Source organism: Miniopterus natalensis, chromosome 20, assembly GCF_054644295.1.
Source record: "Miniopterus natalensis isolate mMinNat1 chromosome 20, mMinNat1.hap1, whole genome shotgun sequence".
NCBI lineage: Eukaryota > Metazoa > Chordata > Mammalia > Chiroptera > Miniopteridae > Miniopterus > Miniopterus natalensis.
Genome location: NC_142100.1, coordinates 25,279,344 through 25,305,090, shown reverse-complemented (window position 1 = coordinate 25,305,090; position 25,747 = coordinate 25,279,344). Strand labels below are relative to the sequence as shown.

Sequence of the window (25,747 nt, the reverse complement as noted above, 5' to 3'; positions counted from 1 at the left end):
CAGACCTAATGCTACTCCATATATGCATAGAGGGTGCCCATACCTCGGCCAAGAAGCCCTATAGGATTAATCAGCGGGTGCCCAGAGCTCCCCGCGTCCCACCCCAGGGCGCCTTGCAGCTTTCCGCAGACTTTTCTCTTACAAATGGCCAATAAAGGCTTACCCTCTGCCTGTTTGCCAGCTGTGTTAGGAGGCGCCAGATCCAGTTCTCTCGGTATTTTCACTCCTGAGCCTCTATTTCCTCCTGTTGGCCAGCGCAGGGACCTTTAAAAACAATACCCACCAACTTCAGTTCCAGGGCTCATCGCCTAGCAAAGCAACGGGCTCCACAGACGCAGGCAGAATGAATGAATGAAAGGCAACATCTTCCGGTCAGCTCGGCGCTGAGCAGGCTCTGGTCCGGCTGTATTTCCTGTGCGTGTGTGTGTGTCTGTGTGTGTCTGTGCGCGCGCCCGCGCGCGCGTGTCTGTCCCTGTCTTTTGAGTCCGGGAGTTTAAAAGTTATGCAGTTCGTACAGGTACAGAGCTGCGCTAATTTCTTCCTGCGCCCCTAAATGCTTCCTCCTTAGGGTAGGTCCGCCTATAGGGGGTCTAGGAGGATGGTCCCTACCCAAAAAAGTGAAGATTTATAGCAGAAAAAAAAAAAAAAAATATATATATATATATATATATACACACATATATTAAAAATGTTTTGAATTTCGGTCGGCCCCGTAGGTAATAGGGCGCAGTGGCTGGCTGAAGCAAGAGGCAGAGGGGTAGGTAGCCCGTGGGCAAGGCGGGCAGGGGTTTGAGCTGGGGGGGTCCCCTTTTGGGGTGCCAAGCCCCAGGGGCTTTCACGCGGGCGAGCTCGGCTTGCATTTCCGCGCCTCCCGCTGAGGCCGGCCGTGCAAAGCTGCACCTCTCTCCCCACCCCACCCCCTCCTCCCCCGCGCCCCCTCCCCTCCCCGCCCCGCCATCTCCGGGATGCGCCCCGCGCCTGTAACCCGGCCCTCCAAAAGTCAGCTCTGCACACAACTCCCCGGCGGCGGCGGCGCCTGCGTGCAGAGGCGCACTCGTGACCCAACAACAAAACAGCGATGCCAGGGCGCTAACGGCGCCCGGTGCCGCCCGGGCGCGCTCCCCGCCCCGAGCCTCCTCGGGGCCGCCGCCCCCCGCCCCCCCGCGCGGTCCCGGGCGCAGGGCCACCCCCCAACCCTTAGCCGGGCCGCGGGCTCCGGGCGCGATCGGCAACAATGTTTACGTTCCGGGGATTATGACGTCGGCGCCTCCCCCCCCCCCAACTGCTGAAAATGGTTTCCTAGGACTTTGCAAACGGATCTGCTTAAGTGTTGGTGCAAAACTTTGTAGATCTCGGCTCTGGCTTGCGTCCTTTATTTATTTTCTGGCTCGTTTTCTTTGGTCTTCTCTCCTGTACCCCCTCGGCCAAAATGCAGGGGGCAGGAGTGTTGACAATTAATTGGTGAACTCTCCTAAAAAAATGGAGGCAGAGAAAGACTCTGGAAGAAGATTGGTGTGTAGCTTTTTTTTTTTTTTTTCCCTCTCCCCTTCTCCCCCCCCCATCTGTATCTGGTATCCGAGGATAGATCTATTTTTTTGTTGTTGTTGTTTCTCGCTGCCTTTTTTTTCTCTCCTTTTCTGTATTTTTGCAAGAGGACCGGGGGAAAAAAAAATAATAATAATAAATTGCATGCAAAAGGAAGCCAGCAGCTTACTCTTCCAGTCTCTTGTGAGGCTCAGAGTCGCAGACACTTCAGCGGCGAGGTGGGAGCGGGGGGGAAAGGCGTTGGAAGGGGAGCTGAGCGGGCTCGGGGTTCGCCCGGAATCTGGGGGGCTGCGGGGCCGGGCGCTCGGCGGCGGAGGGAGGAGGCAGAGGATGCGGGGAGTGGCGGGGGAGTCTCCTTAGGAAGTGAGTGTGCGCGCGCGCTCGTGGGGCGATGAGGCAGCTGCTGGTGCGTTTTGGGGTCTCGGATCGGAGCTTTGTGGCGGGCGGTCTGCCTCTCCCCCCCTACCCAAGCCCAGAGCGCGCCCCCCCCTTTCCTCCACCACCTCTTCTTCTGGCAGCCAAGGGCGGTCGGCGGGGGCGGCTGGGGTCTTCAGCCCTTTCATTTCAGCTTTCCAGCTTCCCCGGTAGGTCGGGGGCGGCTCCAGCCTTAGAAACGCCGCCGGCCCCCGGGGCTCCGGCTTCCCGGCCCTGGCGCCGCGGCCGCCGGGGCTGCTGTGAGCGCGGAGCCGGGCGGCGCGGCGGCTCCACCCGGGGCCTACAGATGCCCCGCCGGCCCGCGCGCCGAGCCCCCTTCGCGGGTTACATAACCGGGCTCCCGGCCGGGTGGGCAACACTCAGCCCCTCTCGGGGGTGGGGGGCAAGGGAGAGAGAACCTCCCCCCCCGCCAGGCGCCCCTCGCGTGGCCTCGGAAGATGCAGCAGGGGGGGATGGCCCCGCGCAGGGCGCAGCCGGGCGCTGCGGGTGCGGCCCCTCTCATCCCGATTTTCAGCATCTTTGGCACCGGCGCAAAGTTGCTCGGGTCGCAGGGGTGGGGTGCCGGGGGCGCGCGGCGTCTGCACCTGTTCGAGCCGGGCCCTGGGTCAGAGGCGACTCCCAGGCCCCCCCTCCCCCCAATAACGTCCCGGGCTCTCTGGCTTGGGTCCCCGCAGCGCCCGATCGACCGCCAGAGGTACGACGAGAACGAAGACGTGTCGGACGTGGAGGAGATCGTGAGCGCCCGCGGCTTCAGCCTGGAGGAGAAGCTGCGCAGCCAGCTGTACCAGGGCGACTTCGTGCTCGCCATGGAGGGCAAAGGTGAGGCGCGCGGCCGCCTCCGCGCCGCCCGCCGGGCGCACGTGGGGAGGGAGCTGCCGGTGCCTGGGTTCGTATTTCGCGCCCGCGTCCCCCATTCCAGGGGATCCGGTGACGAAACGAGGCCGAGCACTGGGGGTGGGGTGGGGTGGGGGGGCGGCGAGGGAGGAGGGCAGGCTGGAACCGGGGCCCGGCGTGGGCCTAGGCCCGGCCCGCGCCCACCGCCAGCCCCCAGGATGGGCAGAGCCAGGGGTCCGGCCGACAGAGGGACCTGGGGGCGCACGGACGGGCGGACGGAGGGAGGGAGGCAAGGCCGGTGCGCCGCGGGCTACCCCTCCCCGAGCCGGCCCAGCTCCTTGCGCGCTGCCCGGCTGGAGTCAGACAGCAGCGAGGGGCCCCCCCAAACCTGAAGCCTCCCTAACGCCGTGCGATTTCGGGCCCTGCCAGCTAGGAGCTGGCGCGGGGGGCGCCCAGGGATCCCCGAGTGACGGGCCTCCCTCAGGCCTGGGATCTGGGGAACCCATCACCTGGTGGGCTGCGCCCGCCTGGAGCAGGGCTCCCGTCAGCTCCAAGTCGTTGGTCCGGAGCCCCCCCTTAAGCCCGAGGCCTCTAGTCTTGCAGTCCTGACAGTTTGAAGAGGGGACTTGGGAGTAAAGGAGTCATTCCCGCCCCATCATGCTTAAGGCTGAGTTCCCTGTCCCCTGGCACTTCAAAGATGTGGGGCACCCCTCTGGGACACGGGGTTCCTTTCTGGGCCTGAGACCTTGGGAGCTCTGTCCCTCCTGAGGGCCTGTCACTTTAAAGCAGAAGTTGGGGAAGCCTCTAGGATTTTGGGGTGTGGCCCCAGCCTGGTACTGGGAAGGCATCTGGGGATGTTCTCTAGTCATTGGGGTGATGGGATGCTCTGGTTTGGGTCTGCGGCCTCCCCTGGTCCTGTGGACAGGGGGTTGGTATTTTGAAGATGCCCTTGCCCACCTAGGCATCTACCTCCCTTTACTCTCCGGGGTTTGTAAGCTCATCCCCCCAGATATTCGAGTTTCCTTTACATTCCTCCGTTTCCATTTTGTTTGTCACCCATCCCCCTTGGAAAACCCTTCCATCCTCAGCAAGCTGATAGCTGAGAAGCGCTCCCGCCCCCCAGGTTCTGCTTGAGTGGCTTGCCTGTGGGGTTAGCCTCCAGAGGAGACTGTCCAGGCTTTGCATTTTTGAAGTGTCTCTTTTGTGCCCACTGTTTCCTGGGGCGCCAGGCTTCCGTGGTAGGGGGCAGTTGTGGGGGGAGGGCAAAGAAAAGATTTCTTCCAGCCTGCCTGGTCTTTAAGAGCATCCTTTGCCCAGTCCTGGGGCCGTTCTCGGCTTCATTTAAATTTCCTTAGCACAAATGGGATTTTAATTCCTCTCCTTTCTTTGCTCCCCTTGGACTGAGGAGTTAGCGGATCCTACCCGGAAACAATATGCAAACTCTTACCTAGTGGCTCGGGAGGCATTCTCTGCCCAGGATCTCAGCTTTCTCATGCTCATTTGAGGAAGCTGAAGCCGGCTCTGGGGGTGGGCTTTGGGGGGGGGAGGAGGATGTTAGAGGGGCAAGGGTTCTAGCAAGGGAGATTCCTTAAATCTGCTGCCCAGGCTCCTTTCAAAGGAGCGGGCCCTGGGGTTTTGGTAGTTCATTCAGATCTGGCCTCAAAACTCGGGGGGAGGTGCTGAGAAACACAGGGTGCCCGTAGCCTCGATTCAAAATAGAAGCTTCTTAAACTTCTCTGCCTTTAAATCCTTAGGAATCCCCATTCACTGTGAGCCCCTGGGGATCTGAGCCGCTAAGGTCAGGGCTTTCCCCAGCTCCGGTTTTGTTCTCTCCCTGCCTGAGCTGAGCTGCCTGGGCCTCCTCCCCCTCCAAGCTGCCCGGGTGAACTGTTTCCCTGGGGCATGAGAGCTCTTCTGTCCCCCTTCCGACCGGCCAGGGAGGCCTTGCGCCCTCGTGGATTGCTTCCCTCACCTGAGGATTTGGGGAGGTGAGGGTTTATCTCAGCCCCCCCCCTCCAGAGTTAGGGTGAGGATTTTGGGGTCTGCATGAGACTAAGCCCCAGATGGAAAACTAGGCTGTGACTTTTCTTTGGGCCTCTCCGTGTCCCCTTGCACAGCCTTTGCCCGGGGCGGGGGGGGGGGGAGCATCTCTCTCGGTTACTCAGTTGGAGCAAGTATTGTGATGGCTGCCACAGAATTTCACTATTAAGACAACAAAGCTCTGCCCAGTTCCCCAGTTATTTTGGCACCAAATACACAGTTTCCAGGGAAACCGACTTTTCCCCCCCTCCCCTTCACCATACAGGATATTACAATAAGATCTTCCCTGATGCTCAGCTACAATGAGATCCCTCCTCCCAGCCTCCTCTCTGGGCCTTCAGATCCTCCCAGGTGGCATTCTTCAATTTTGCAGTCCCTTTACTCTCTGAGCTCAGCTTGGGATGCGTTTCTCTCTGTCCCTCTTTCTCAACTATCAACCAGCCGGGGCTCCCTTCTGTGTGGGGCTCTTTCACGAGTCTCCCTCCCCAACCCTCGCCAGCCTTGGGCTGTTCATTGACAAGTTCTGACCCGTGGGGCATGCCGGGAATGACTGAGTAGGCAGGGGAGCTGATAGTTGGCATGGCTTCTCTTGGGCTTTGCCTAATCCATTTGCCTGTCATTTTCCAGGGAGCTTTTTGCCCTCGAGCTGGAGCCTGCATCTCCTGTAACCCCTGCCCCTTCCTCCTTTCAGTTTTCTTCCCCTAACCAACCGATCGTGGTTCGTTTGCGCCTTCATGACTTCACCGGCTTGTTTTAATTCCAATATCCAAACAGATTTCAACTATGAGTACGTGCAGAGAGAAGCTCTCAGGGTTCCCCTGATCTTTCGAGAAAAAGATGGACTGGGAATTAAGTAAGTTGCTGAAACTGATGGCTTTCCCCCCGTCTCCCTCCCTGACACGGTTTATAGTGTGGGATGGATTTCTTATAGCCACTGCCCCACCTCTCATCACTGGGAAGGCCCTTTCTTCATCATCTGGGCGCTGTAGTGTCTTCTTGTTCAAAACATGACAAAGGGAAAAAAACTCACCCAAGATTGGTCTTTTTCAGAGAATCTGGGCAAAGAGGATATTAAACAGTGCTGAACCCCCCCCCCATCCATCCCAGTTAACCTGCGGTGACTTCCTAAAGAGACAGCGTCCCCCCAAATTAGGAAACTGATGCAGGGCCTGGGCCTGGAAGGGATTGGCCAGCCTCTAGGTCCCGAGGCAGGGCACCTGGATACACATTTCTACTCAGACTCAGACTGTGTGGGATTGTCTTTTTCTGTGGAGGGTGTGTTTCCTAGGATGCTAGGCCCCTGTCTCCCCTCTCCGAGCCTGCCCCAGCACCTGCCTCCTCACTGGGTCTTGTTTGGTTTATTTCTCTTAGAGACCTCAGAGCTCCAGGTGGGCAGACATCTGGGAGGCAGGCTGGAAGAACAGGTTTCTGCCCCTTGGGCAGGGGTGGGAGAAGGCTGAGGGCGTCCTCGCAGCCTGCTGCCCTCTGCAGCATCTGTGGCTGCCAGACTTGCTCAAGAGTCTCATTCCTATGGGTAGAAATGAAACCCGCGGCATCATCGTTAATTAATCGTGAATGTCACCATAATCGTTAGAGCCACGTTACCATCTCCCTGGAGTTGGTATGGTGATGAGTGTGGCTGTTTTTCCCCCTCTCTCGACTTAGGAGGGTCCCTCCCACCTTCCATTAAACTCATTAAGCAGAGTATTTTCTGGAGGGAGATACACAGAGAGGGGTGAGGGGTGCTCATCCTAAAAGGAACAGGTGTTTGAATGCCCAGCTGCGGCTCTTCCCCTCCACACCACACTCAGTCTTCCCTGGAAAAGTGGGGGGACCGTGGATGTCCCCTCTCCTTTCTGTAGCATTGAGTTCAGGTGTAGGGAGAGAGTGCGAGTTTGGTTCTCCCACTGGGTTGGGGAAAGGGCTCAGCAGTGACCCTCCCTTGAGGCACCAGCTGGTCAATCAGCGTCCTTCTGGGTTATCTCAGTTTGGGTTCTCAAACTGAGAGCACGAGAACCCTCTTGGAAAAATGCTCCCCTGGCCCCCGGAGTTGGGTCTGACTCTTACGGTTTCTGGCTTCTCACCAAAGTCTGCTTGTTTTCCAGGATGCCCGACCCTGACTTCACAGTCCGAGATGTCAAACTCCTCGTGGGTAAGTTGCTTGCTGTGTGTGGCACAGAGATGCCAAAATGGGGGGGGATGGAAGGAGGCCTGGCCACCTGCCTGCTTAGGTTGTAACTGCCTCTGACAACAAAGTCCCCTTGGGAGGAGGCAGGAGCAGGTGTGCACCGCAGCTGTGTCACTGTGGGGAACGGGTCAGGTTGCAGAGTCCTAGGAAGCTGGATCAGGGGGTGTTTGCCGGTGTGCAGTGTGACGCCGCCGATTTGGACCCCAGCCCCCGGCTTGGGTGTCAGCGACGCGATCTTAGGTCTCTCCTTTGCGTTTGCTTGCGAGTTGCAGGGTGAACACTGCGTGCTCTGTGACCCCTGGAAGACTCCCCGACTTTGGAGGGGAGGATCTCTCGTTCTTTCCTGCTTTCTCGGGGCTCCAGGCAGGTCTGGGGCGGGGCTGGCCGCTGAGTGCCCAGCAAATGCTGCTTAATGCCCCGAGCACCTGCAGAGCGGCTGCTCCCTCAGAGCCCCGGGCTCACCACCAGGTAGCAGGCCCAATTTCAGATTTCACGGGAAGTCGTTCGAGAGACCCATTCTTTCCATACGTGTTTCTCAAGTAGCTGCTACATGGCAGGCGAGTTCAGAGCTGTGACCATGACAGACGAGATCGCTGCCCTCTTGGTTTGGGTGACAGGCAACAAAGAAGCCAACAGTTTTTTAAAACACATATATTTTTGAAGAGCGATAAAGGCTATGACGAAGTAAAGCCGGGTAATGGGATGGAGTGTGGTGGTGTTTTATTTATTTATTTTTACTTCTTGTATTTTTTTCATTTTAGAGAGAGGAAGGGAGGGAGAGAGGCATCGATTTGTTGTTCCACTTATTTATGCATTTATTGGTTGAGTCTTGTATGTGCCCTGGCCTGGGATTGAACCCACAACCTTGGTGTATCGGATGGACACTAACTAATTGAGCTGCCCAGCTGGGGCCTACGTGACGGTTTTTTAGATCGGGGTGCTCGAGGAGGGCCTGGGGGGTGGCATGAGGGCGTTTGGACAGATACCTGACTGAAGAGAAGCAGCTGTGGGCAAGAACATTCTGGATGATGGGATGAGCAAAGGCAAAGGTCAGGAGGTCGGGGAGGAACAATGAAGGAGGGGGAAGGGAGCAGGAGCAGGGAGCGATAACAGGGCCAGGTTCCTGTACGGGTTACAGGCCCCCATTCATATACCCTAAAATTCACCATTTAGCCATTTCGGGGGGTACAGTCCAGTGGGTGTTAGCACGTTCGCGATGCTGTGCGACTGTCACCGAAACCTTACTCCAGAACATTTCCGTCGCCCCCCCAATACTCCCTGGACCTCGCACTTCCCCTGTGCCTCTGTGCCCTGCCAGCCGCTGCTCTGCTTTTTGCCTCTACGGGTTCATCTGTTCTGGACGTTTCCTGTGAGTGGGCCGCACGGCATGTTCTCGGTTATGTCTGGCTTCTCGCGCTGGGCCTCACGCGGGCCCGGGGCATCCTCGTGTCTCCTGTGGGCCTTCGTTCCTTTTCAGGGCCGGATAGTATTCCGTTGTGTGGACGGGCCACGCGGTCATCCACTCTGCAGCCCACGGACTTTTCGGTGGCTTCCAGCGCTGAGCTATTACGAGTGATGCTGCGAATGTTCGCGGGCAGGCCTCCTGTGCTGGGCGTGCTGGGCCTGCTGGGCCTGCGTGTTTGTTCCCCTGGGGTGTGTACCTAGGAATGGAATTGCTGGGTCATTCAGCAGCTATATTTAACCTCCTGGGAAGCTGCCAGGCCGCTCTAAACAGCTGCGCCATCTTAACATGCCCATTAGCGGCGGACCAGGGCTCCAGTTTCTCCGCATCGTCGCCAGCACTTGTCATTGTCTGTCTTCTTGATGAGAGCCATCCTAGCGGGTGTGAAGTGCTGTGATCCGACTGAAGTTTGGTAAAGGCCGACTCGGGCGGCCGCGTGAGGGGGAAGACAGCTGACCAGCGGGTGTGTCAGATAATCCAGCGTGAATAATTGACCCAAAAGTGTGTCAGCCGATACTCAGAAGGGAGGACGGGTCGGCTGCACAGAGGTGGCGCCGATGACCGAAGGATCTCAGGTCATCGGTGAGGGCGTGCTCCAGAGAGAAGTTTTTATAGGGGGGGATGAATGTTGGTGGAAAAAAATAAACAACAACAAAAAAGCGGGATTCCAGAAGCGCCGAAGGAAGTGAAGATCAGAGCGGAAGGGGGCAAACTTTCCAACGGTGGGCCCATGGGGCGATGGGCGCCCGAGATCAGCCTTGCCCCGGCTTTTGCTGTCAGATAACCTTGGTTTTGAGGCCCCGCTGTGCTAGCTGACAGGTGATTTGGGGCAAGCTGCTTAACCTCCCTAAGCCTCAATTCCCCCACCTGCAAAGTGGAGCTAATCGCAGAACCTGCCTCAAAGAAGGACCCAATATGAGAATGAATGAAAGCTTAGAATTATACTGGGTGATGGGCACTCGGTAAATGGTCCCCGTTATTATTTATTATAAATGCAGGACACGGGGCTGATGAGACTCTCTTTACAAGCAAGGATTAAAGCCAGATTCTCAAATCGGGCGTTCAGGCAACGTCAGTCACAGTCTTACTAACGCTGCTCATTGATCGGCTGCCTCCTGCACGTCCCCTACTGGAGACTGAGCCCCAAAACCCGGCACAGGCCCTGAGCAGGAATCGAACCTGGACTTCCCGGTTCATAGGTTGATACTCAACCACTGAGCCACGCCAGCCGGGAAACCGCTCACAGGTGGACTGAGTGTCTGTTGTGTCTGGTTAAGGTGACTCCTGAGACCTGGGCTCTGCCCTTGACCGGCTGGCTGTGCTTAGGAAAAAGGCGAAATCCTCACTTCTTAGAAATCAAAGGCAGCTGACTTGTCCCCAGATTTTTTTTTAAGTTTAAACTCTGAAAGAGTTCTTAGAACTAGTCTAGTACTTCTTTCCCATTTCACAGGTGGGAAAAACTGAGGCCTGGAGAGCAGTGAGTTGCAGGCTGCCCAGACAGTAGGTGGCACATCAGATTCAAATGTAGGTTTACATTTCAGCGATTGGGAGAAGATGATGCTTGTAACAGGACCCCAGAGGAAAAGAAGACGTGGGGGGGGTGGTGCACATCGCCCGTAGATGAGTTCACCTCTGGCCACTTTGAATTTGAGCTCAGGAGAGAATTCGAGGTTGGACAGACAGGTGGGGGAGGCATCCGATTGGCAGAGCAGATAGAAATGCAAGGAGGGAAAGGCGGGGGGAAGTCTGGAGAGCTGAGGCCGTGAGCCCCGAGGGAGGAGGGGTTCGGTTATGTTCTCAGGTGTTCTCTTTAAGATAAACGCCCACATCGCCGATTTGTTTCCTTTTTCCTAGAAAGCTGGTGCTCTAAAATCAGAATCCTGATCATGCTAAGGGCTATGGGGCGGAATACAGATCACTCCACTGTGGGGTGGCTCCTTAGAATATAGATAATATTAGCTATTGTTCACTGAGATCTTCCTATGAGCCAGAAACCTTGCCTATATTATTTTGTCTGACCCACATAAAACCCTATATATCACTATTCCCATTTTATAGATGGCAAAACTGAGGCTCAGGGTGACTTGTCCACAGTCAAATAGCAAGTGTGTGGAAGAGCTGAGGTTCGTGCCCATTTCTGTCCAACTGTAGAGCAGCAGCTGGCTCTCAGCATCTCCTAATCCAGAGTGTTTGCTGTAATTTCTTCGAGTGTCTTTTCAGAGCTTCTTGTCCGATTGGGCTCTGCCCCGAATTGTTCGCCTGGGTTTGTATCTCATGCCCTTCTGTCTATGAGGGTCAGAGTCTTGATCCCAGGGCACAGACGACAGCCTGGCACTGACCTGTCCTGGGGATCATTTTAAGAGGTGCAGAGTTGAGGAGCCAGAAGATACCAGTGCTTTGGGTAGGCACAAGCACCTTTGCAAGCATCCTCTAATTTCCCAATGAAGGAAACTGAGGCCTCCGCCTAGGAAGAGATTTGTCCCCTGTTCGGTTTGGGACAGTCTTTAACGGGTCCCTGCTTTTGTGTTTACAAAGTGCTCTCAGTAATTGTGTCAGGTCACTAGGGCAGGTCTTCTTATCCCCACTTTCCAGATGAGGAAACTGAGGCCCAGCAAGGTTCAGGGAGATACCCCCGGCCTCAGAGTGGGATTTGACCCGTGGCCTGTGCTCTTGCGCCTGTGAGGTGGATGAGAGAAGACTCCCAGGGAGAGAATTAAAAACACACAACCGGTTCAGAAACTTGAAGATGATAGAGAAGGTTCCGGAATGACGTTGCTGGCCAGTAGTGTGCACTCTCTGAAAAGCGGGCTTGGGGGAGGGGCTTGGGGTCAGGGCCCATGTATGCTTCATATTAGTGTTCAAGGTCACCTTGGGCAGCCTCTCCTCGGCTCCCAGCCCCTGACTCTCAGAGCTGACGGATGGAGCCTTCAAAGCAGGGGCCATGGGGCCACGGATTAATTTCTGCAGCTGGAATTTGTTGGATGGGTGTGTAGCCTGTGAGCCCAGAGAACCAATGAGACTGGGAGGGAGGGGAAGGGGGAGGAGAGAGAGAGACGGGGGCGCTGAGCTGCTGGCCTACTTAGGCCCCGCAGCTCCCTAGTGGAAAATTTCTCCTGTAACCCACTGCCTTTGGGGGCCGGAGAGGTCCAGCACCGTGGGTGCCTCGCAGGCTCCAAAGGGCAGCTTGCCCCTGTCACCTGCTCCAGGGGTGGTGGCTCCCCAAAGCTTGGAGGGCCACATTCCATCTTAGCACTGATCTGTCCCTTCTGTCCCTACGGGCATTTGCTGGGCTTCCTGCTCAGAGACGGGGCACTTGTACCCAGCTCTCCTTTGCCACCCGTGGCAGAGCTGACTGGGAACCTGAGAAGCCGGAACGCCGATTCTTAATCCCCCAGCTCAGACCGAAAGAGACTGGCAGGCCCCAGGTGTCCCCAGTGACCCCTCTGGGTCTCTTCTGCCTCTTACCCCTGCCCCCATTTCGCACGTAAGGGATTTGATCTGAGGCTTTAGGAACTAGGCTAAAAGTCAGCGCGGGGGCTGGGAGAGGACCGGCAAATGACCCAACCCGGCGGCTTTCAAAGGGAAATCCTCAGAATCGGGGTGTGCGTTCTGAGCACCCGCCTCCTACCCACTTCAGCCCTTGTTTTTTTGATGCATTTGGCTGTCCTCAGAGCTTCTGTTTGAAGAGTTTTGTGGCAACCAAAAAAAAACCAGTATAAAAGGTCAACTACTTCCTGTCTTCACACACTAGGCCGGGGACACCTAGAGCCGGGTCGGTCGGGGTGGCTGGGACTGGGTCTCGGTGCAGGGCTCTTGGCACCATCCCAGGTGCCCTTGACGCCCCCACCGCTCATTCCGTGGGCCCCCCGTGGGCTGTCGCTAACCCAGGAACAAGTTAGGCACCTGTGCCTCCCACATGGTTCTCCAAGTAAGAATAAAAGAGCTGGGGTAGGGCTGAGGCTTCAGGGTTAAAATCAGGGAGCCGGAGGAGTCCACATACAGGGACTCCCTTTCCCTTTCTCTCTGATGGGGACCCCCCCTCGCTTGGTGTCCAGAGCCTCATGGCTCTTTCCACCGCCCCAGACCTGCTCAGAGGCTAGTGGCTGAGTGCGTTGCAGACCTTACCATGTGCCAGACATCATGTTAGATTCTCTTGTACTAATGGCAGCCAGGAAGGGGTGAGTGCCCTGAGCCACGGAGCTAGTAACAGAGCTTGGGATTTATAAAAATGCTTTTTATTGGAGAGAATTTTAAAAAGTAACAAGAGTATACAGTATACTGAACTCCCATGGACCCATCGCCCATCTCAACACCCATCGTCTGTGGTCCTTCCCCTTTTATTCCCCCCCCCCCGTGGAACCCACTTCCCTTCCTCCTCCCTCCACGCTCACTCCGACCCCCCCGCAGATTGGCATCCAGGGCACCTGGACCGAGCTCTACACACACCAAGGAAGCTAGTCTTAGAACCAAGTGCCCAGCCGTCCAGTCTGGATACAGGGGCTCGGCCTCTCCCGCTCGGGGGCTTCTCCCCTGCACATCTCTCCCCCCACCAGCCCCAGCTGCTCCTCGCTGCTCTCACCCCTCCAAGTCCTGACTTCCCTTTTCATCGGAGGCCGGAGCAGGCTGTGGTGGGGTCAGCTGGGGTCCTGCACCTGGCCAAGAGCAGAGGGAAGAGGGGGATCATCAGGAGTCCCAGGAATTGTGAAAGAGGGGGGCAGGGGAGCTCAGGGTGCACTCAAAAAGGTAAAAACAGGCCTCTTCAACCCACATCCTTCTGTGTTCAGTGATGGTTGTTGTCCCAGGGCTGGGGCTTCTGACTGCCCAGGAGTCCAGATGTTTTCCAGGTTGGTTGAGCACTTGTGTTCCCTAATGTGGTGGATGTTTTTCATTGATTCTAGAGAGAGAGGAAGGCGGGGGAGAAACATTGATGTGAGAGAGAAACATCAATTGGCTCCCTCTCGAATGCGCCCCGACCAGGGATTGAACCCACAACCTGGGTCTGTGCCCTGACCCGGAATTGTGGATGGCATTGGCTGATTGCTGTGCCTACCTGCATGCAGGCACTTCTCAGAAGTGGTTCATGTGCGTTATCTCATTTCAGCCCCAGGGCAACCTCATGGGCTGCCCACCATTTTTGCCTCCGCGTTACTGATGGGGAAACGGATTCTCAGAGGTGCTCAGAGGCCCCGCCGGGGTTTGAACCCACGAAGTCTTTGCTTAGTCACTGCATTGTGTTGATAGCGGCAGCCGAGCCCCGGGGCCTTCATTACTGACTTGTACGAACCTCTAGGGCCATGATTCCCTTCATCTACCTGCCAGCAAACCCCTTTCCACAGGGGGCTTCGCAGAGGTGACCTTGAGCAAGGTTAGGGAGAAGAGGCCGGGAGGTGGGAGGCTGGCAGAGGGGCAAGGGTTTGGGGGCCTGTTCTGCCCCCACCTCCTAGACTCTTTAGCAGCAGGCCCTCTGCCAGGTGGGCTTACCAGAGAAGCCCAGCAGAGCCCACCCGTTCCAGGAGCCGGAGTAAGGAGCCAGCATGGCCAAGAGAGCGCCAGAATTTCCAGCAAAGTTCAGGGATGCCCCCTGGTGGAGCTGCACTCCCAGTGCAGAAATAAAGCTTCTCCCGGCCTTCCCCGGATCCCCGGGGGCCTGGAGCCAGCCGCTGGAGAAGGCCCGGTGGTCTTTCAACCCTAGCACACGATCAGGATTCCGCGTGGCCTAGATGCAGGGGTGGGGGATGAGTACCTGGGCTCTGGCGTTAGCTAGAATTGGCTTCAAATTTCACCTCCGCTGCTCACCAGATGGGCATTTTGGGGCAAGTTAGTTGTCCGAGCTTCAGTTTCTCATCCATGAAATGGGTATAATTGAAGGTCCACCTCACAGAACTCTTACCGCCGTTCACTTAAGATAACTTGTGTAGAGAGCTCACCTGTGCCGACGTGCTAAGTAAACATTAACTACTGTATTCTAATTGGTAGACAGAGTATGTTCTGGGGGACTTTTGCCAGTGAGATCTGTCTCCAGATGTTGGTTCCCTCATTAGTAAGACAGGAACAGTCCTACTTAGCTTCTGGATTGGCTGTGGAAATTAGATACCGAATGCAAAAGATAGTAACACCCAAGTTCTCTTATGCACTTAAGGCATTGCTTTTACTATGCAGTTCCAACCAAGTGAAAGTTGTGTTTACTCCACAAATATTGATGGTGCGCCAGACTTTGTGCGCAGAGCTGTGCTTGCAGCAGGGCACGGTGGGAGTGCTGCCCACGTCCTCGCCTAAGCTCCGTGAGGGTTTTGTCGCATTCAAGGGCCTGCAGGCTTCCTCTGTAAAGAGTCGGAGTAAATATTTCAGGCATTGCCGGCCATTCAGTCTCCATCAGTTACCCTGCTCGGCCGTTGCAGCTTGGAAGCAGCCGGAGATGTGTGAATCTATGAGTGGGCCTGTGTGCCCATAAAACTTCGTCTGTGGGCCTGGAAGTTTGAATTTCATGGTCTTAATTCTTGGGGCAGCTTTGAACAGGGGCTCGCCTGCTTCTGGTCTTTTCCTTCTTTCTAGTGGACACATTTCTAAGTGTCCATAGACTATGTATTTGTCACTGAGCTAACGGTGGGCTTCTCATTCCAGTCCTAACAGACAGGGTGAGCGAGCTCTTATCCTAAAGCCACATGGATTTGGCAGTCTGCTCTGGGCCTTTTTCCCCCTTGGAAGCATGTCTACTTAGCTTCAGTTGTTCCTTCCGCCTGGGCTCGGGTTCCAGAGCTATTGTGATTCCCATTTTACAGATGGGGAAGCAGAGTCCCCGGAAGGGTCATGGTTTCCTTGAGGGTCTGTGGTCAGGGGTGGCCCCTGTCTCCTAGTTCAGAGCTTGTCCCCTTCCCTCATGGAGCTCGCTGCTGAGATGCAGGCTGGACTTTCCTGAGGAGGGATGCACACCCTTTGTGGTCCCGTCATGCATATGAGAAGTCGTGTAATCACCGTCTGGTTGAATCCTCACAGCTGGCCTATGAGAAGCGATGGCAAGATGAACACATGGCTGTTCAGAGAAGTCAAGTAACTTTCATGGCCTCACAGACTAGGAGGGGGGCCACTAAACAGCTAGTCATCTATAGAGATAAATCCTATCCTAGGGCTGCAAAAAGACACAAAGGCCTTGAGTGCCGTGCAAAGGATTCTTTGGTTGGCAGTGGGGAGCCATCGATGGTTTTCAGGAAAGTGAGGCGTGTCCATGGTCAGGTCTGTCTTAGAAAGCTCCTGCTGGCCGCAGCATGGAGGGTGGGGAAGAGGTGTAGTTGGAAAGCCCCTTGGAGGAAAAGAGCAGTAACGGGACTGGGCTAGAGCGGAGGCCGTGGTGATGCAGGAATCAGATGGGTTGGAGAGATTCGCTAAGGAGAATTGACAGGACCCGGTAACAGAGTGGGCATGGCGCAGTAGTGAGGCGTGTGGGGGAACCCTGGAGGAGGGGGAGGTTTGGTTTTATGGGGCCTCCCAGGTAGGATCCGAATCCCCGGGCCTCAGGAGCTCCCGGCGTGTGGATTCCGCCCCCAGGTAGCCGGCGGCTGGTGGATGTGATGGACGTGAACACTCAGAAGGGCGCGGAGATGAGCATGTCCCAGTTCGTGCGCTACTACGAGACGCCCGAGGCGCAGCGGGACAAGCTGTACAACGTCATCAGCCTGGAATTCAGCCACACCAAGCTGGAACACTTGGTCAAGCGTCCCACTGTGGTAGGCCCCTGGCCTGGGGTTCCCTCCTGGCCTCACCCTGCGCCCCCTGCAGGCCTGGGGGAGGCGGGGCGGGAGCCCCCCCAGAGCCACAGAAGCCAGCAGGTGCTGACGGGGCCTGGCTTTCAGGTAGACCTGGTGGACTGGGTGGACAACATGTGGCCGCAGCACTTGAAGGAGAAGCAGATGGAAGCCACAAACGCCATTGCGGAGATGAAGTACCCGAAAGTGAAGAAGTAAGGCGGGCGCGGGCGCGGGAGGGGCAGGAGGGGCCCTTGCTCTGGGCAGGTCGGCGTCTTGCTTCCCTGGAAGTCAGGGCTCCGTGTTCTGCTCTGGGCTGCAGTCTCCTTCCAGGTGGCCCCTTGGCCTCGATGCCAGCTGTCCTCAGGGTGTGACCTGAGGAGCGGGAAGGGGAAATGGGAGCTGTCCCTGTGTGCATGCGTATGTGCACCTGTGTGCACTCACATGTATGTGTTTGCACATTTGTCAAACCTTTGTCAACTCAGAGCGGGCATTTTCAGGGAGACCCCCCCCCGGGGACACTACTTTTGCAGAGGGTTGGGAGGATCCTAGTGTCCGTTTGGTTCTCGTTGAGACCCAGGGGCCCTGATCCAGAAGAACCTTTCCCAAAGCAAGCCCAGGGGCCACTTCCTCATGAGATGTCCCGCAGACATTCCTCAAAGTGGGAGGTTGGCACTGACCTGGGGAGATGGCCACATCCAATCCCAGGGATATAACTGCATGCACTGTGACCAGCAAGTCATGAGACAGATTGCTTTTCACGGGCAGAGGCCCCCGTGAGCCCCTTGGTTCAAGAATTTGAGTAACGGGCCCTTGGGAGGTGGAAGTCACCCTGGGCCTTCCAAAATGGGAAGGAGAGGCTGGCTGGCCCAGGCAGGACCATTGCTCTGGGCTTCCTAGAAAGGTTGGCTTTGGCCAACCTTTAGCATCCATTAGCATCTTTTTAGCATCTCATTAGCAACCTTTAGCATCTCTCCGCTCTGTTCGGTTCCACTGCCAGGAGTGCCCCCAGGAGCTCAGAGGCTGTGGACTTTTCACTCATTCCGCCCTCCGTTCAGGGTGCACACTGCAGGTGGACTCTGTGCCAGGCTTTGTAAGGGAGGCCAGCAGGCTAGCCCCGGGCTTCTCAAGGTTTTGCTTTCAAGCTCTCTCTCGCTCTCTCTTTTTTAAAATATGTCTTTATTGACTTCAGAGAAAGGAAGGGAGAGGAGAGAGAGATAGAAACATCAATGACGAGAGAGTCATGCATTGGCTGCCTCCTGCACGCCCCCGACTGGGGATCAAGCCCGCAACCTGGGCCTGTGTCCTGACGGGGAATTGAGCCACAATCTCCTGGATCCTAGGTCGACGCTCAACCGCTGAGCCACGCTGGGTGGGGCTCCCTCTCTTTCTTTAATTATCTCTCAGGCACTTTTTTCTCCCCTCAAAGCTGAAGCTGGGTGCACTCCTTGGATCTGGGCTCCATCAAAGGCATGTGGGCTCAATGTGCCCCGGGACAGGAAAGTAGAAAGACAGCAGGACTGAAACCTCTGCCCCTGGGGAACATGCTGCTCCTCCCCGCAGAGGGAAACCCCTGGGGAACATGCGGCTCCTCCCCACAGAGGGAAACATTCCCAGAAGGAATCCTTTTTGGCTGGTGGCCCTCGGAGGTCCTCTCAGAGGGGACATTCCACCTGGGCTTTAAGGGACAGAGGAGGTGGGGAGGTGCCAAAGGCCCTGAAGGAATCATGAGGGTGGAACCTGAGGAAACAGTGCAGGACTGAGGGATTAGTTACAGGCAGATCCCTGCTCTCATCGATCGATTGATTGATCGATCGATCATTCTTTCAGCCTGTGTACCCAACATCTAATTGGTGCTGGGCACTGGGAATACAGCGGGGAGAAAACGGGTGAGCTCCCTGCCCGCTCGGAGCTTGCAGTGTATCTGGAGACGGACATTAATCCAATAACCAGAGAAACAGACGGAAACTTGCAGCGCCATGAGGCCACAAGGCAGAGGCCACTGTGCTACAGGAGCACGAAGCAGGGGCTCACCTGGTTGGGGAGGTCAGGGAGGCCAGGGCAGGCAGGCAGGCACCCCGAGCTGGGGTCCGAAGGGAGGGGGTTACTTAGGTGAAGAGGCCTGGGAGGAGCTCCCCTGGCTGTGCAGAGAGCCGGGTGGCAGGGGCAGAGGAGGACCTGTGGGAGGACGGCCGTGGGGCTGGAGATCGGGGGCGGGGCGGGGCGGGGAACCCCAGGAAGGGTGGCAGTGGGGCTGGAAATCCGGGGTGTGGGGACCTGAGGAAGGATGGAGGGGGGATGGCAGGAGGGCTGGAAATGGGGTGCAGGATGGTGGTGGTGGTTGGGGGTGCACCAGGGTGAACAGGGCCTTTTGTGCCCCAGCATTCTGCAAGTTCGCCTGCTGCTGTGTGAGTTGAAGGAGTGGGGATGGAAGGCCCTGGGGAACCCCTGCCTCGTCCGGGCGAGGGCAAGGGTGGGCCAGGGCAGAGGGCAGACTGGACAGGTAGGAAGGTAAAAGACAGACGTACATGGTGGGGCAGAGGTAGGCTTATAGTTGTGAGCATGCGAAACACAGACTTTATTCTCTTATTGTTATTTATTAATTATTGTATTATTTATTTGTATCACAACTGTAAACCTACTTTTGCCCACCCCTTTATATTTCAGTGAATTTATGTCTGCCTTGCCTCCCTGAGATGTTAAGGGAAGAATTTAACTTTCAGATTCCTCTCTCCATAGTAAGCTCTGTTAATACCTTGAGAATCCTATCTAATTACCAAAAAAAAGGCTCACACAGTTTTCTGGGACCACATGTCTTCAACATATTGGTTAGATTTCGTGCCAGATAGATTTACAAACTCTGTCGGTGGCTGCAGAAACTTGTTAGAGGATTTGAACCTTGTTAGGAAGGAAATTGTCACCTTGGAACGAGTCCATTTGTTCGTCTGCAAAGAATGCTGATTTCCGTTAATAAGCAAGGTAAAATCCCACGACGGTGAAGTCCTCTGGGGCCGGAGAATGGTTCTGTGGAATTTAATTAAAATGACACCGTTTCTGGAAATCACAGAGCCTGGAGAGTGGAGACAGCTGACGGGCCACCTGAACCGAGGATTTGCAGGAGGGGAGACGGGAGTGTTACAAACCATTAGTGCCGCCTCCCTGGCTCCAGATTTACGCTGCTCGGTGGTGAGGGGTTAGGAATTTTAATGGGTTTTGGTTGAGATACTTAAGGCGAGGGGTGGTGACAGTTGTCGAGGGGGTAGTTCCAAGTGTGTGGGAGACAGGAGATTTGTACAGAGAATGTTCGTCGATTTGTTCTCTGTTGCTGCATTTATTGAGTGTCTATTATGTTCAAGACAATATTCCAGGTTGGTGGATTCCCTGTTCTCATGGAGCTTATAGTCTGGTGGGGAGGAGAGATAGGCAAGCAAAGTGAATAATTTAGGTGACAAGTGTCATGAAGGGACCCTGGCTGGGGTTGGCTCAGTAGTTAGAGCACGGCCCCACGCACCGAAGGGTCCTGGGTTCCATGCCCGGTTAAGGGCATGTACCTGGGTTGCAGGTTCGATCCCCAGCCCCAGTCCCGGTGAATTCAGGGGGCAACCAATCAATGTGTGTCTCTCACGTTGGTGTTTCTCTCTCTCCCCCCAGCCCCTCAGTTCCACTGTCTCTGAAAATTAATGGAAAAAATATCCTCCAGTGGGGATTAAAGTAAATTTAAAAAAGGGACATAAAAGGAAGGAGGATGACCACTGTTTGCTGTATAGAATTGTCTAGCAAAATTCCTTATGATCATATAAACAGTGATGCTTATTTGGGAGTATCCCTGAACTGGCTGTTTATCGCTGCATAGCAGATTACCCCCCAGATTCACAACTGAAACAAAAAAAACCTTAGCAGCTTAAAACAACAAACATTACTTCACAGTCTACTCAGGTCAGGAATCCGGGAGTGGCTCCGTGGTGTGGTTCTGGCTCAGATCGCTCTTGAGCTTGTGTCGAGACAGGCCTGGGCTGCCATCATCCAAAGGCTTGACTGGGGCTGGAGGACCCGCTTCTAAGTTTGTGCCCTCCCATGGCTGTTGGCAGGAGGCCTCAGCTCCTCGCCACGTGGGCCTCTCCACAGAGATGCTTGAGTGTCCTGGTGACATGGCAGCTGGTCCCCTAGAGTGAGGGGTTCAAGGGAGCAAGAAGGATGCCAGAGTGCCTTGTAAGGCCTAATTTTGGAAGTTGCATACTGTTTACTTCTGCATATTCTATTAATTAAAAGTGAGTCACTGCATCTGGCCCACACTCAAGGGGAGGGGAATTTGGCTCTGCCTCTGGAAGGGAGGAGTATCAGAGAATTTGTGGGCATGTTTTAAAGGCCCCGCCATCTCCTAGGTCAGTGATTTCCGACCTTTTTCATCTCATGGCACATAAACTAATTACTAAAATTCTGCGGCACACCAAAAAATATATTTCTTGATCTGACCAAAAAAAAAAAATAGGTATAGTTTTATTTGTTCACACGGGATGGCTGTTGTGTTGCCTGTTGTTATTTTTTTATATGACAGTCTAAGGGAAAAGAGGTCAGTGCCGCCCCTGACTAAATAGTCAGGTATTGCATGTTTTAAGAATTCTCGTGGTACACTGGTTGAAAATCGCTGTCCTAGATGTATGACACGGGCATATACCTTTTTCACTTCAGATTTCTGCGTATTATAATGCATTCCAGAAGCAAGTCTCTCCCACCCTCACCTGCTCTGGGAGCACGCAGGGCTGGCAAAAATGAGGTTTGCCTGTGTAATGGAGATGGGACGTGGTGGACTGAACTCAAAAGACCAGCAAAACGGGAGCTCACAGAAAGCATGCCTGGGTCCCGAATAACTGAGAGTTGACCGTGTTTTTCTCCCCGTGTACTTTCTGGGGGCAGCAGGAAGAACTGGGGGAATTTGGGAGTACAAAGCTGAAACAGGATGAGCCAGTTTCAGGGGCTCCTCTGCCACTCTGGTGGCCACGGCACGTCTTTTATCTTCTCTTAGAGACTCAGTTTACCCTTCTGTGAAGTGGGAATCCTGTTGAAGTGGGGATCCTGTAGCCCCTGCCCCCATCCCCCCATGGGGAAGACGGAGCCTGCAGTGGGTGTGAGATGTGGATGGGGCTAGATGCTCCTGCATGTGGCTTCGGGTAGTCACACAGGGCTCCCTCGGCCACTGGAATTCCTCTGCTTTTCAGTCTCTCCCCCACATTTGTGTAGGGCTTTTTTTTTTTTAATTTAAATTTTTAATCCTCAGTGGAGAATGTTTTTATTGATTTTAGAGGAAGGGGGAGGGAGAGAGAGAGAGAAACATTGATCAATTGTCCTGACAGGGGACTGCACTGGCAACCTTTGGGTGCACAGGATGACGCTCTGCCACCTCAGCCACTCCGGCCAGACTCTCTGACCTGATTTGACCCATGAGGACCACTAGAGGTCCCCTGACTAGTTCAACAAATGGGGTTGCCAAGTCCCAGAATGGGGAAAGATTGAGTCCAGTGTCACACAGCTGATCAGAATAATTAATTACAGGCCTGGTGCCGGGCGCTGCTCTTACACAGGTGAATCTGATATGGTTCCTGCCATCAAGGAGCTGAGGCTTTGGTGACTAAAAACGTGATGATAATTCTCCCACGTGGACTGTTCATTTAACTCCACTTCTGTTTTGTGTGTGGCAAAGCCCTTGCTGAAGAACACCCACTCAGTGACAGCTCAACTCCAAGGTGGGGGGTAGTTCTTGTAATTATTACTTTTTCTTTTAAATAGGCAAAACCTATATATTGTGAAAAAATTCAGCTAGTTCCAAAGGGTTCACAGTCTAGCCTCTTGGCAGGAAGCAACACCCTGGCCCAAGGCATTGACCACTTTTTTTTTTTTTAATCCTGTATTGATATCAGAGAGAGGAAGGGAGAGGGGGAGAGATAGAAACATCAATGATGAGAGAGTCATTGATCGGCTGCCTTCTGCACGCCCCCAACTGGGGATCGAGCCCACAACCCCGGCACGTGCCCTGTCCGGGAATCGAACCGTGATCTCCTGGATCCTAGGTCGATGCTCAACTGCTGAGCCGTGCCGGCCGGGCAATATTGACCACTTTGAAATGGTTTCAATGTTTGCTTCCCTAAAATGGGGTTGTTTTAACGGTGAAAGGATATTATGCATGTAAATAGCTAATATTAGCACTTCACAATTGGACTTGATAATTAATATTGGTGGGTTAATTAGCACTTGATAATTAATATTGGTGGGTAGCCCCAGTGGTTGGGGTTTGGTCAAAGAATGGAGAAGCTTGATTTCTGCCCTTGGTCACTTGCCCCCTTGTGAGGGTTTGGGGGAGGGATGTGGGGACAGGATGGGAGGAGGGCTGTGGTCCTGATGAGGTGCCCTGGAGGGTGGGACTTCTGATTTGAGATGGACCAGCTCCCGCAGCCGGAAGTCAGTGGTGGAGGTTTGGCTGTAACTGCAGTCAGCTTCTTGAGAGTCATGGGACTGGCCAGGTAGACCCCTGGAGGACTAAGGAACTCCCAGGCAGGCTCTTTGGTAAGCACTACCACCGGCTAGGGTAGTGACCAGAGCCAGTCGCTACCTCCGAGCCTCTGCTTTCTCATCTGTAAAATGGGGACAATCCTGCGAGTGACCTCATAGGGCTGTTGTGAAAACTGTAATAAATAACCAAAGTATCATAGTGCCAGGTATGCGTTAACATGTATTTATCTCAGTGGGTTCCCACAATAATTCTACGATGGAAGGTTACAGAGAGCGAGCTGCTTAGGTTAGGGGGAGGGGTAGCATCTTCGAATGGAGAGTTGAACTTCAGGTCACCTTCCTGCCGTTAGCAGGAGGAAATGGCTCAGAGAGGGGAAGTAAGTTGGCCAAGGTCACACAGCCTGTCGGTCGGTCTTAGGGCCAAAGACGGAAATCCCTGGTCTCTGGGCTGCCGTACCCTGGACCTGACACTGGTTATTTCGCTGGCTGTGCCCACGTCCAAGGAAATGTGGCTTTGCTGGGTCAGTTCCTCCAGCCCCAGGACGGAGTCCACGCTGCCGGAAACACGGGGGTGCGGGGGTTCCCGCGGACCGGGGAGGGCAGAGCTGCGCCCGCGCCCCCCGCCGCCGGCGTCCCGCGGCGCTGGCCCGCGCCGCGCTGTCAGCCCGCGGCCTCCCTCCGCCTCCCCGGCGGCCCCGCGCGCGGGTGTTCAGTTTCAGCGCGGGGATGGGCGCAGCCCGCGCCCGGCTTCCCGGGGAAGGAAGGAAGCGAGCGGGGGCTCCGCGGTCCTCCGCCGGGGGCCGGGCAGCGCCGGGGAGGGGGCTCGGCTCGCGTCGCCAGGGCCGGGCGCGCGTCGAGCCTGCGCCACCGATGGGGACGCCCCGGAGCTGCGCCGCCGCCGCCTCCGCCCAGGGTAACCGCGGGCGCGCCGGGCGGGGCCGGGCGGGGCCGGGCGGCTGTCCCTGCGCGGTTCCCAGCCAGCCTGGGGCTGCCCGGGCGTCCCGGGGAGGGGGTGGCGGCGGCGGGGGCGGCCTCCCGCCCGCGGGCTGCGCGGTGGCGTCGGAGCGGCTCTTTGTGTCTCCGTGCGCTGCGCGTAAGTGCGGTGTGTGCGCGCGTCGGCGCCTCCAGCCCCGGCCCCCTGGTGCCAGCCTTCCAGGCCCCCCACCCCCGCGCCAGACCTTTGCCCGAGGGGACGCTTCCTGGGCTGCAGGGGGAGTTTGGTGAAGTTTGGAGGGAAATGAGCGAGCTGGGGCTGCCCCGCCTCCCCGGACCCCAGACAGCACCCCAAAGTTGGTGCGGCAGGTGCAGCTCCCCCTCCGCCAAGCTCCTCCCCAGCCAGCCAGCCAGCCAGCCCCAGGAGGCGGGAACCCTTTCGAGGTTTAGCTCTGGGGGCTCCTGGTTTTCAGCCCCCCTCCCCCCCCCGCCTCCAACTCCGAGGGTGCCCGGTGTGACACAGGCGCCACCGGGCTGGGCGGGCGGAGGGGGGTGCCGAGGGGCGCGGCTTCGCGGGCTGGGGCGGCCGAGGCGGAAGCCGGGCCGGCCGGCCAGCCGCAGGGAGAGCTCGGCCGCCGTGGCACCGAGCCGCGCGCCCATGTGACTGCGGTGTGCTCGGGGGAGCGAGCTGCAGAGGTCAGTGCAAAGACGTCACGCGGGCGGGCGCGGGCGCGGGCGCGGGGGCGGGGGCCCGGCGGGCAGGCCGGGCGGGCGGGCGGGGTGGCCGGGACAAAGCCGCCCTGTCACCGCCACCCTGGCCTCCCGAACGCGCGCAGTGGCCGGGCGGGAGGGGCGGTGCAGGCCCGGCGGCCAGGAAACGGGGGACGGGGGAGGAGGGGCCTCTCCAGGACGGGCGCGTCTGGAAGCAGGGGGGCCCCCTCCCCTCCCCCGAGCTCCCAGGGGCCTCGGAGGATGTTGCGGGGTGACAGGGAGGGGGCAGATCAGACACCAACTCAACTTGGAGAACTTTTCTCTGCACACAGCGGCCGCAGCAGCTCGCGGGGATTCCGTTTTCTACACGTGCTGGCGAAGGGAGGTGGGGTGGGGTGGTGAGTTGGGGCCTGGAGCTCTCCCTCCCCCCCAAAAAAACCCAGAGAGACTGCCTTTTCCTCTCCTCTGTGGGCACCCGGGTGGGTATCCAGCCGCAGACTGAAGGAGGTGTATCTCTTTACTCCACCCCACAAACACTTACATTGTTTTCCTTAGACTGTGCTCTGCTGAGGCTCCGAGGGGGTGGAAGCCAAGGTTAGATTAAAAAAAGAAAATAAAAATTAAAAAACAAAACACCAAACCGAGAGGAAGAGATGGTTTTAGGAAAATGACTGATATTTGGAAGCGGTGCTTAGAGAGAAGAGAGGCCGGTGTGGCCCATGGGGTGCTGTGTGGGGATGGTTAGGGCTTCAGATGCCCGGTCCTTTGGGAGACAGTAGGATCACCCAGGCCTTGGGAGTGGGGACATGGCTGGGGCTGGGCAGAGAGGGGCGGGGGGTGTGTGGAGCTGGAGTCCCAAGCTGGGACTGGAACAACCCCAGCGCCAGCCCCGCAGCGGGCGCCCGCGTTCCTGAAGGGCTGCGTCCTGTGCTGTCCACTGCACCCCTCCGATGGGGTTGCTAGGCAGCCGGGCTCTGATGTGCAGGGAAGGCCTTCTGATTTGCCAGCCTCCTGCAGGCACATGCTTAAGGCTCCTCCAGCCTATCCCGATGAGGGACGCCGCCTGCCGCCCGCATGCTGCCAGCCGAGCGGGGCCCAGGGTCCACCTGAATGTGAGGTGCACAAGGCAGCCAAGAGGGGAGGGCACCCGGAGCCCTCCAGCCTCCTGACCAGCTCAGCCCTGCCCTTTATTATCTCCGCTTGGCTCTGTGCTGGCTCCTCCCTGCCCGTTCCTCCTCTCTTCCCCAAACCGTGGAAGAGCAAAGTGCTGGGGGGGTGGGGGGGAAGAGGTCAGTGGGGTGAGCATGTGTGTGAGGGCCTCTGGAGGTACCTAGATGCTTGAGCAGGAGCCCTGGG

At 56.5% G+C, this 25,747-nt stretch overlaps 1 protein-coding gene across 2 annotated transcripts in view; it reads left to right on the top strand.

The window, feature by feature from the left end:
* The first annotated feature begins 1,400 nt into the window (after positions 1–1,400).
* Positions 1,401–25,747, top strand: part of KDM2B (lysine demethylase 2B) — a 74,968-nt gene continuing 50,621 nt past the window's right edge. Inside the window, exons 1-6 of one of the 2 annotated variants that reach the window (XM_087828448.1) lie at positions 1,401–1,512; positions 2,655–2,799; positions 5,629–5,707; positions 6,960–7,006; positions 16,047–16,225; positions 16,352–16,458. In XM_087828448.1, the coding sequence (XP_087684574.1) occupies positions 1,480–1,512; positions 2,655–2,799; positions 5,629–5,707; positions 6,960–7,006; positions 16,047–16,225; positions 16,352–16,458 (590 nt within the window). In that variant the 5' untranslated portion in view covers positions 1,401–1,479. Of the gene's footprint in view, positions 1,513–2,654; positions 2,800–5,628; positions 5,708–6,959; positions 7,007–16,046; positions 16,226–16,351; positions 16,459–25,747 lie in introns of those variants that run through there. The other variant, XM_087828449.1, reaches the window with a different exon arrangement.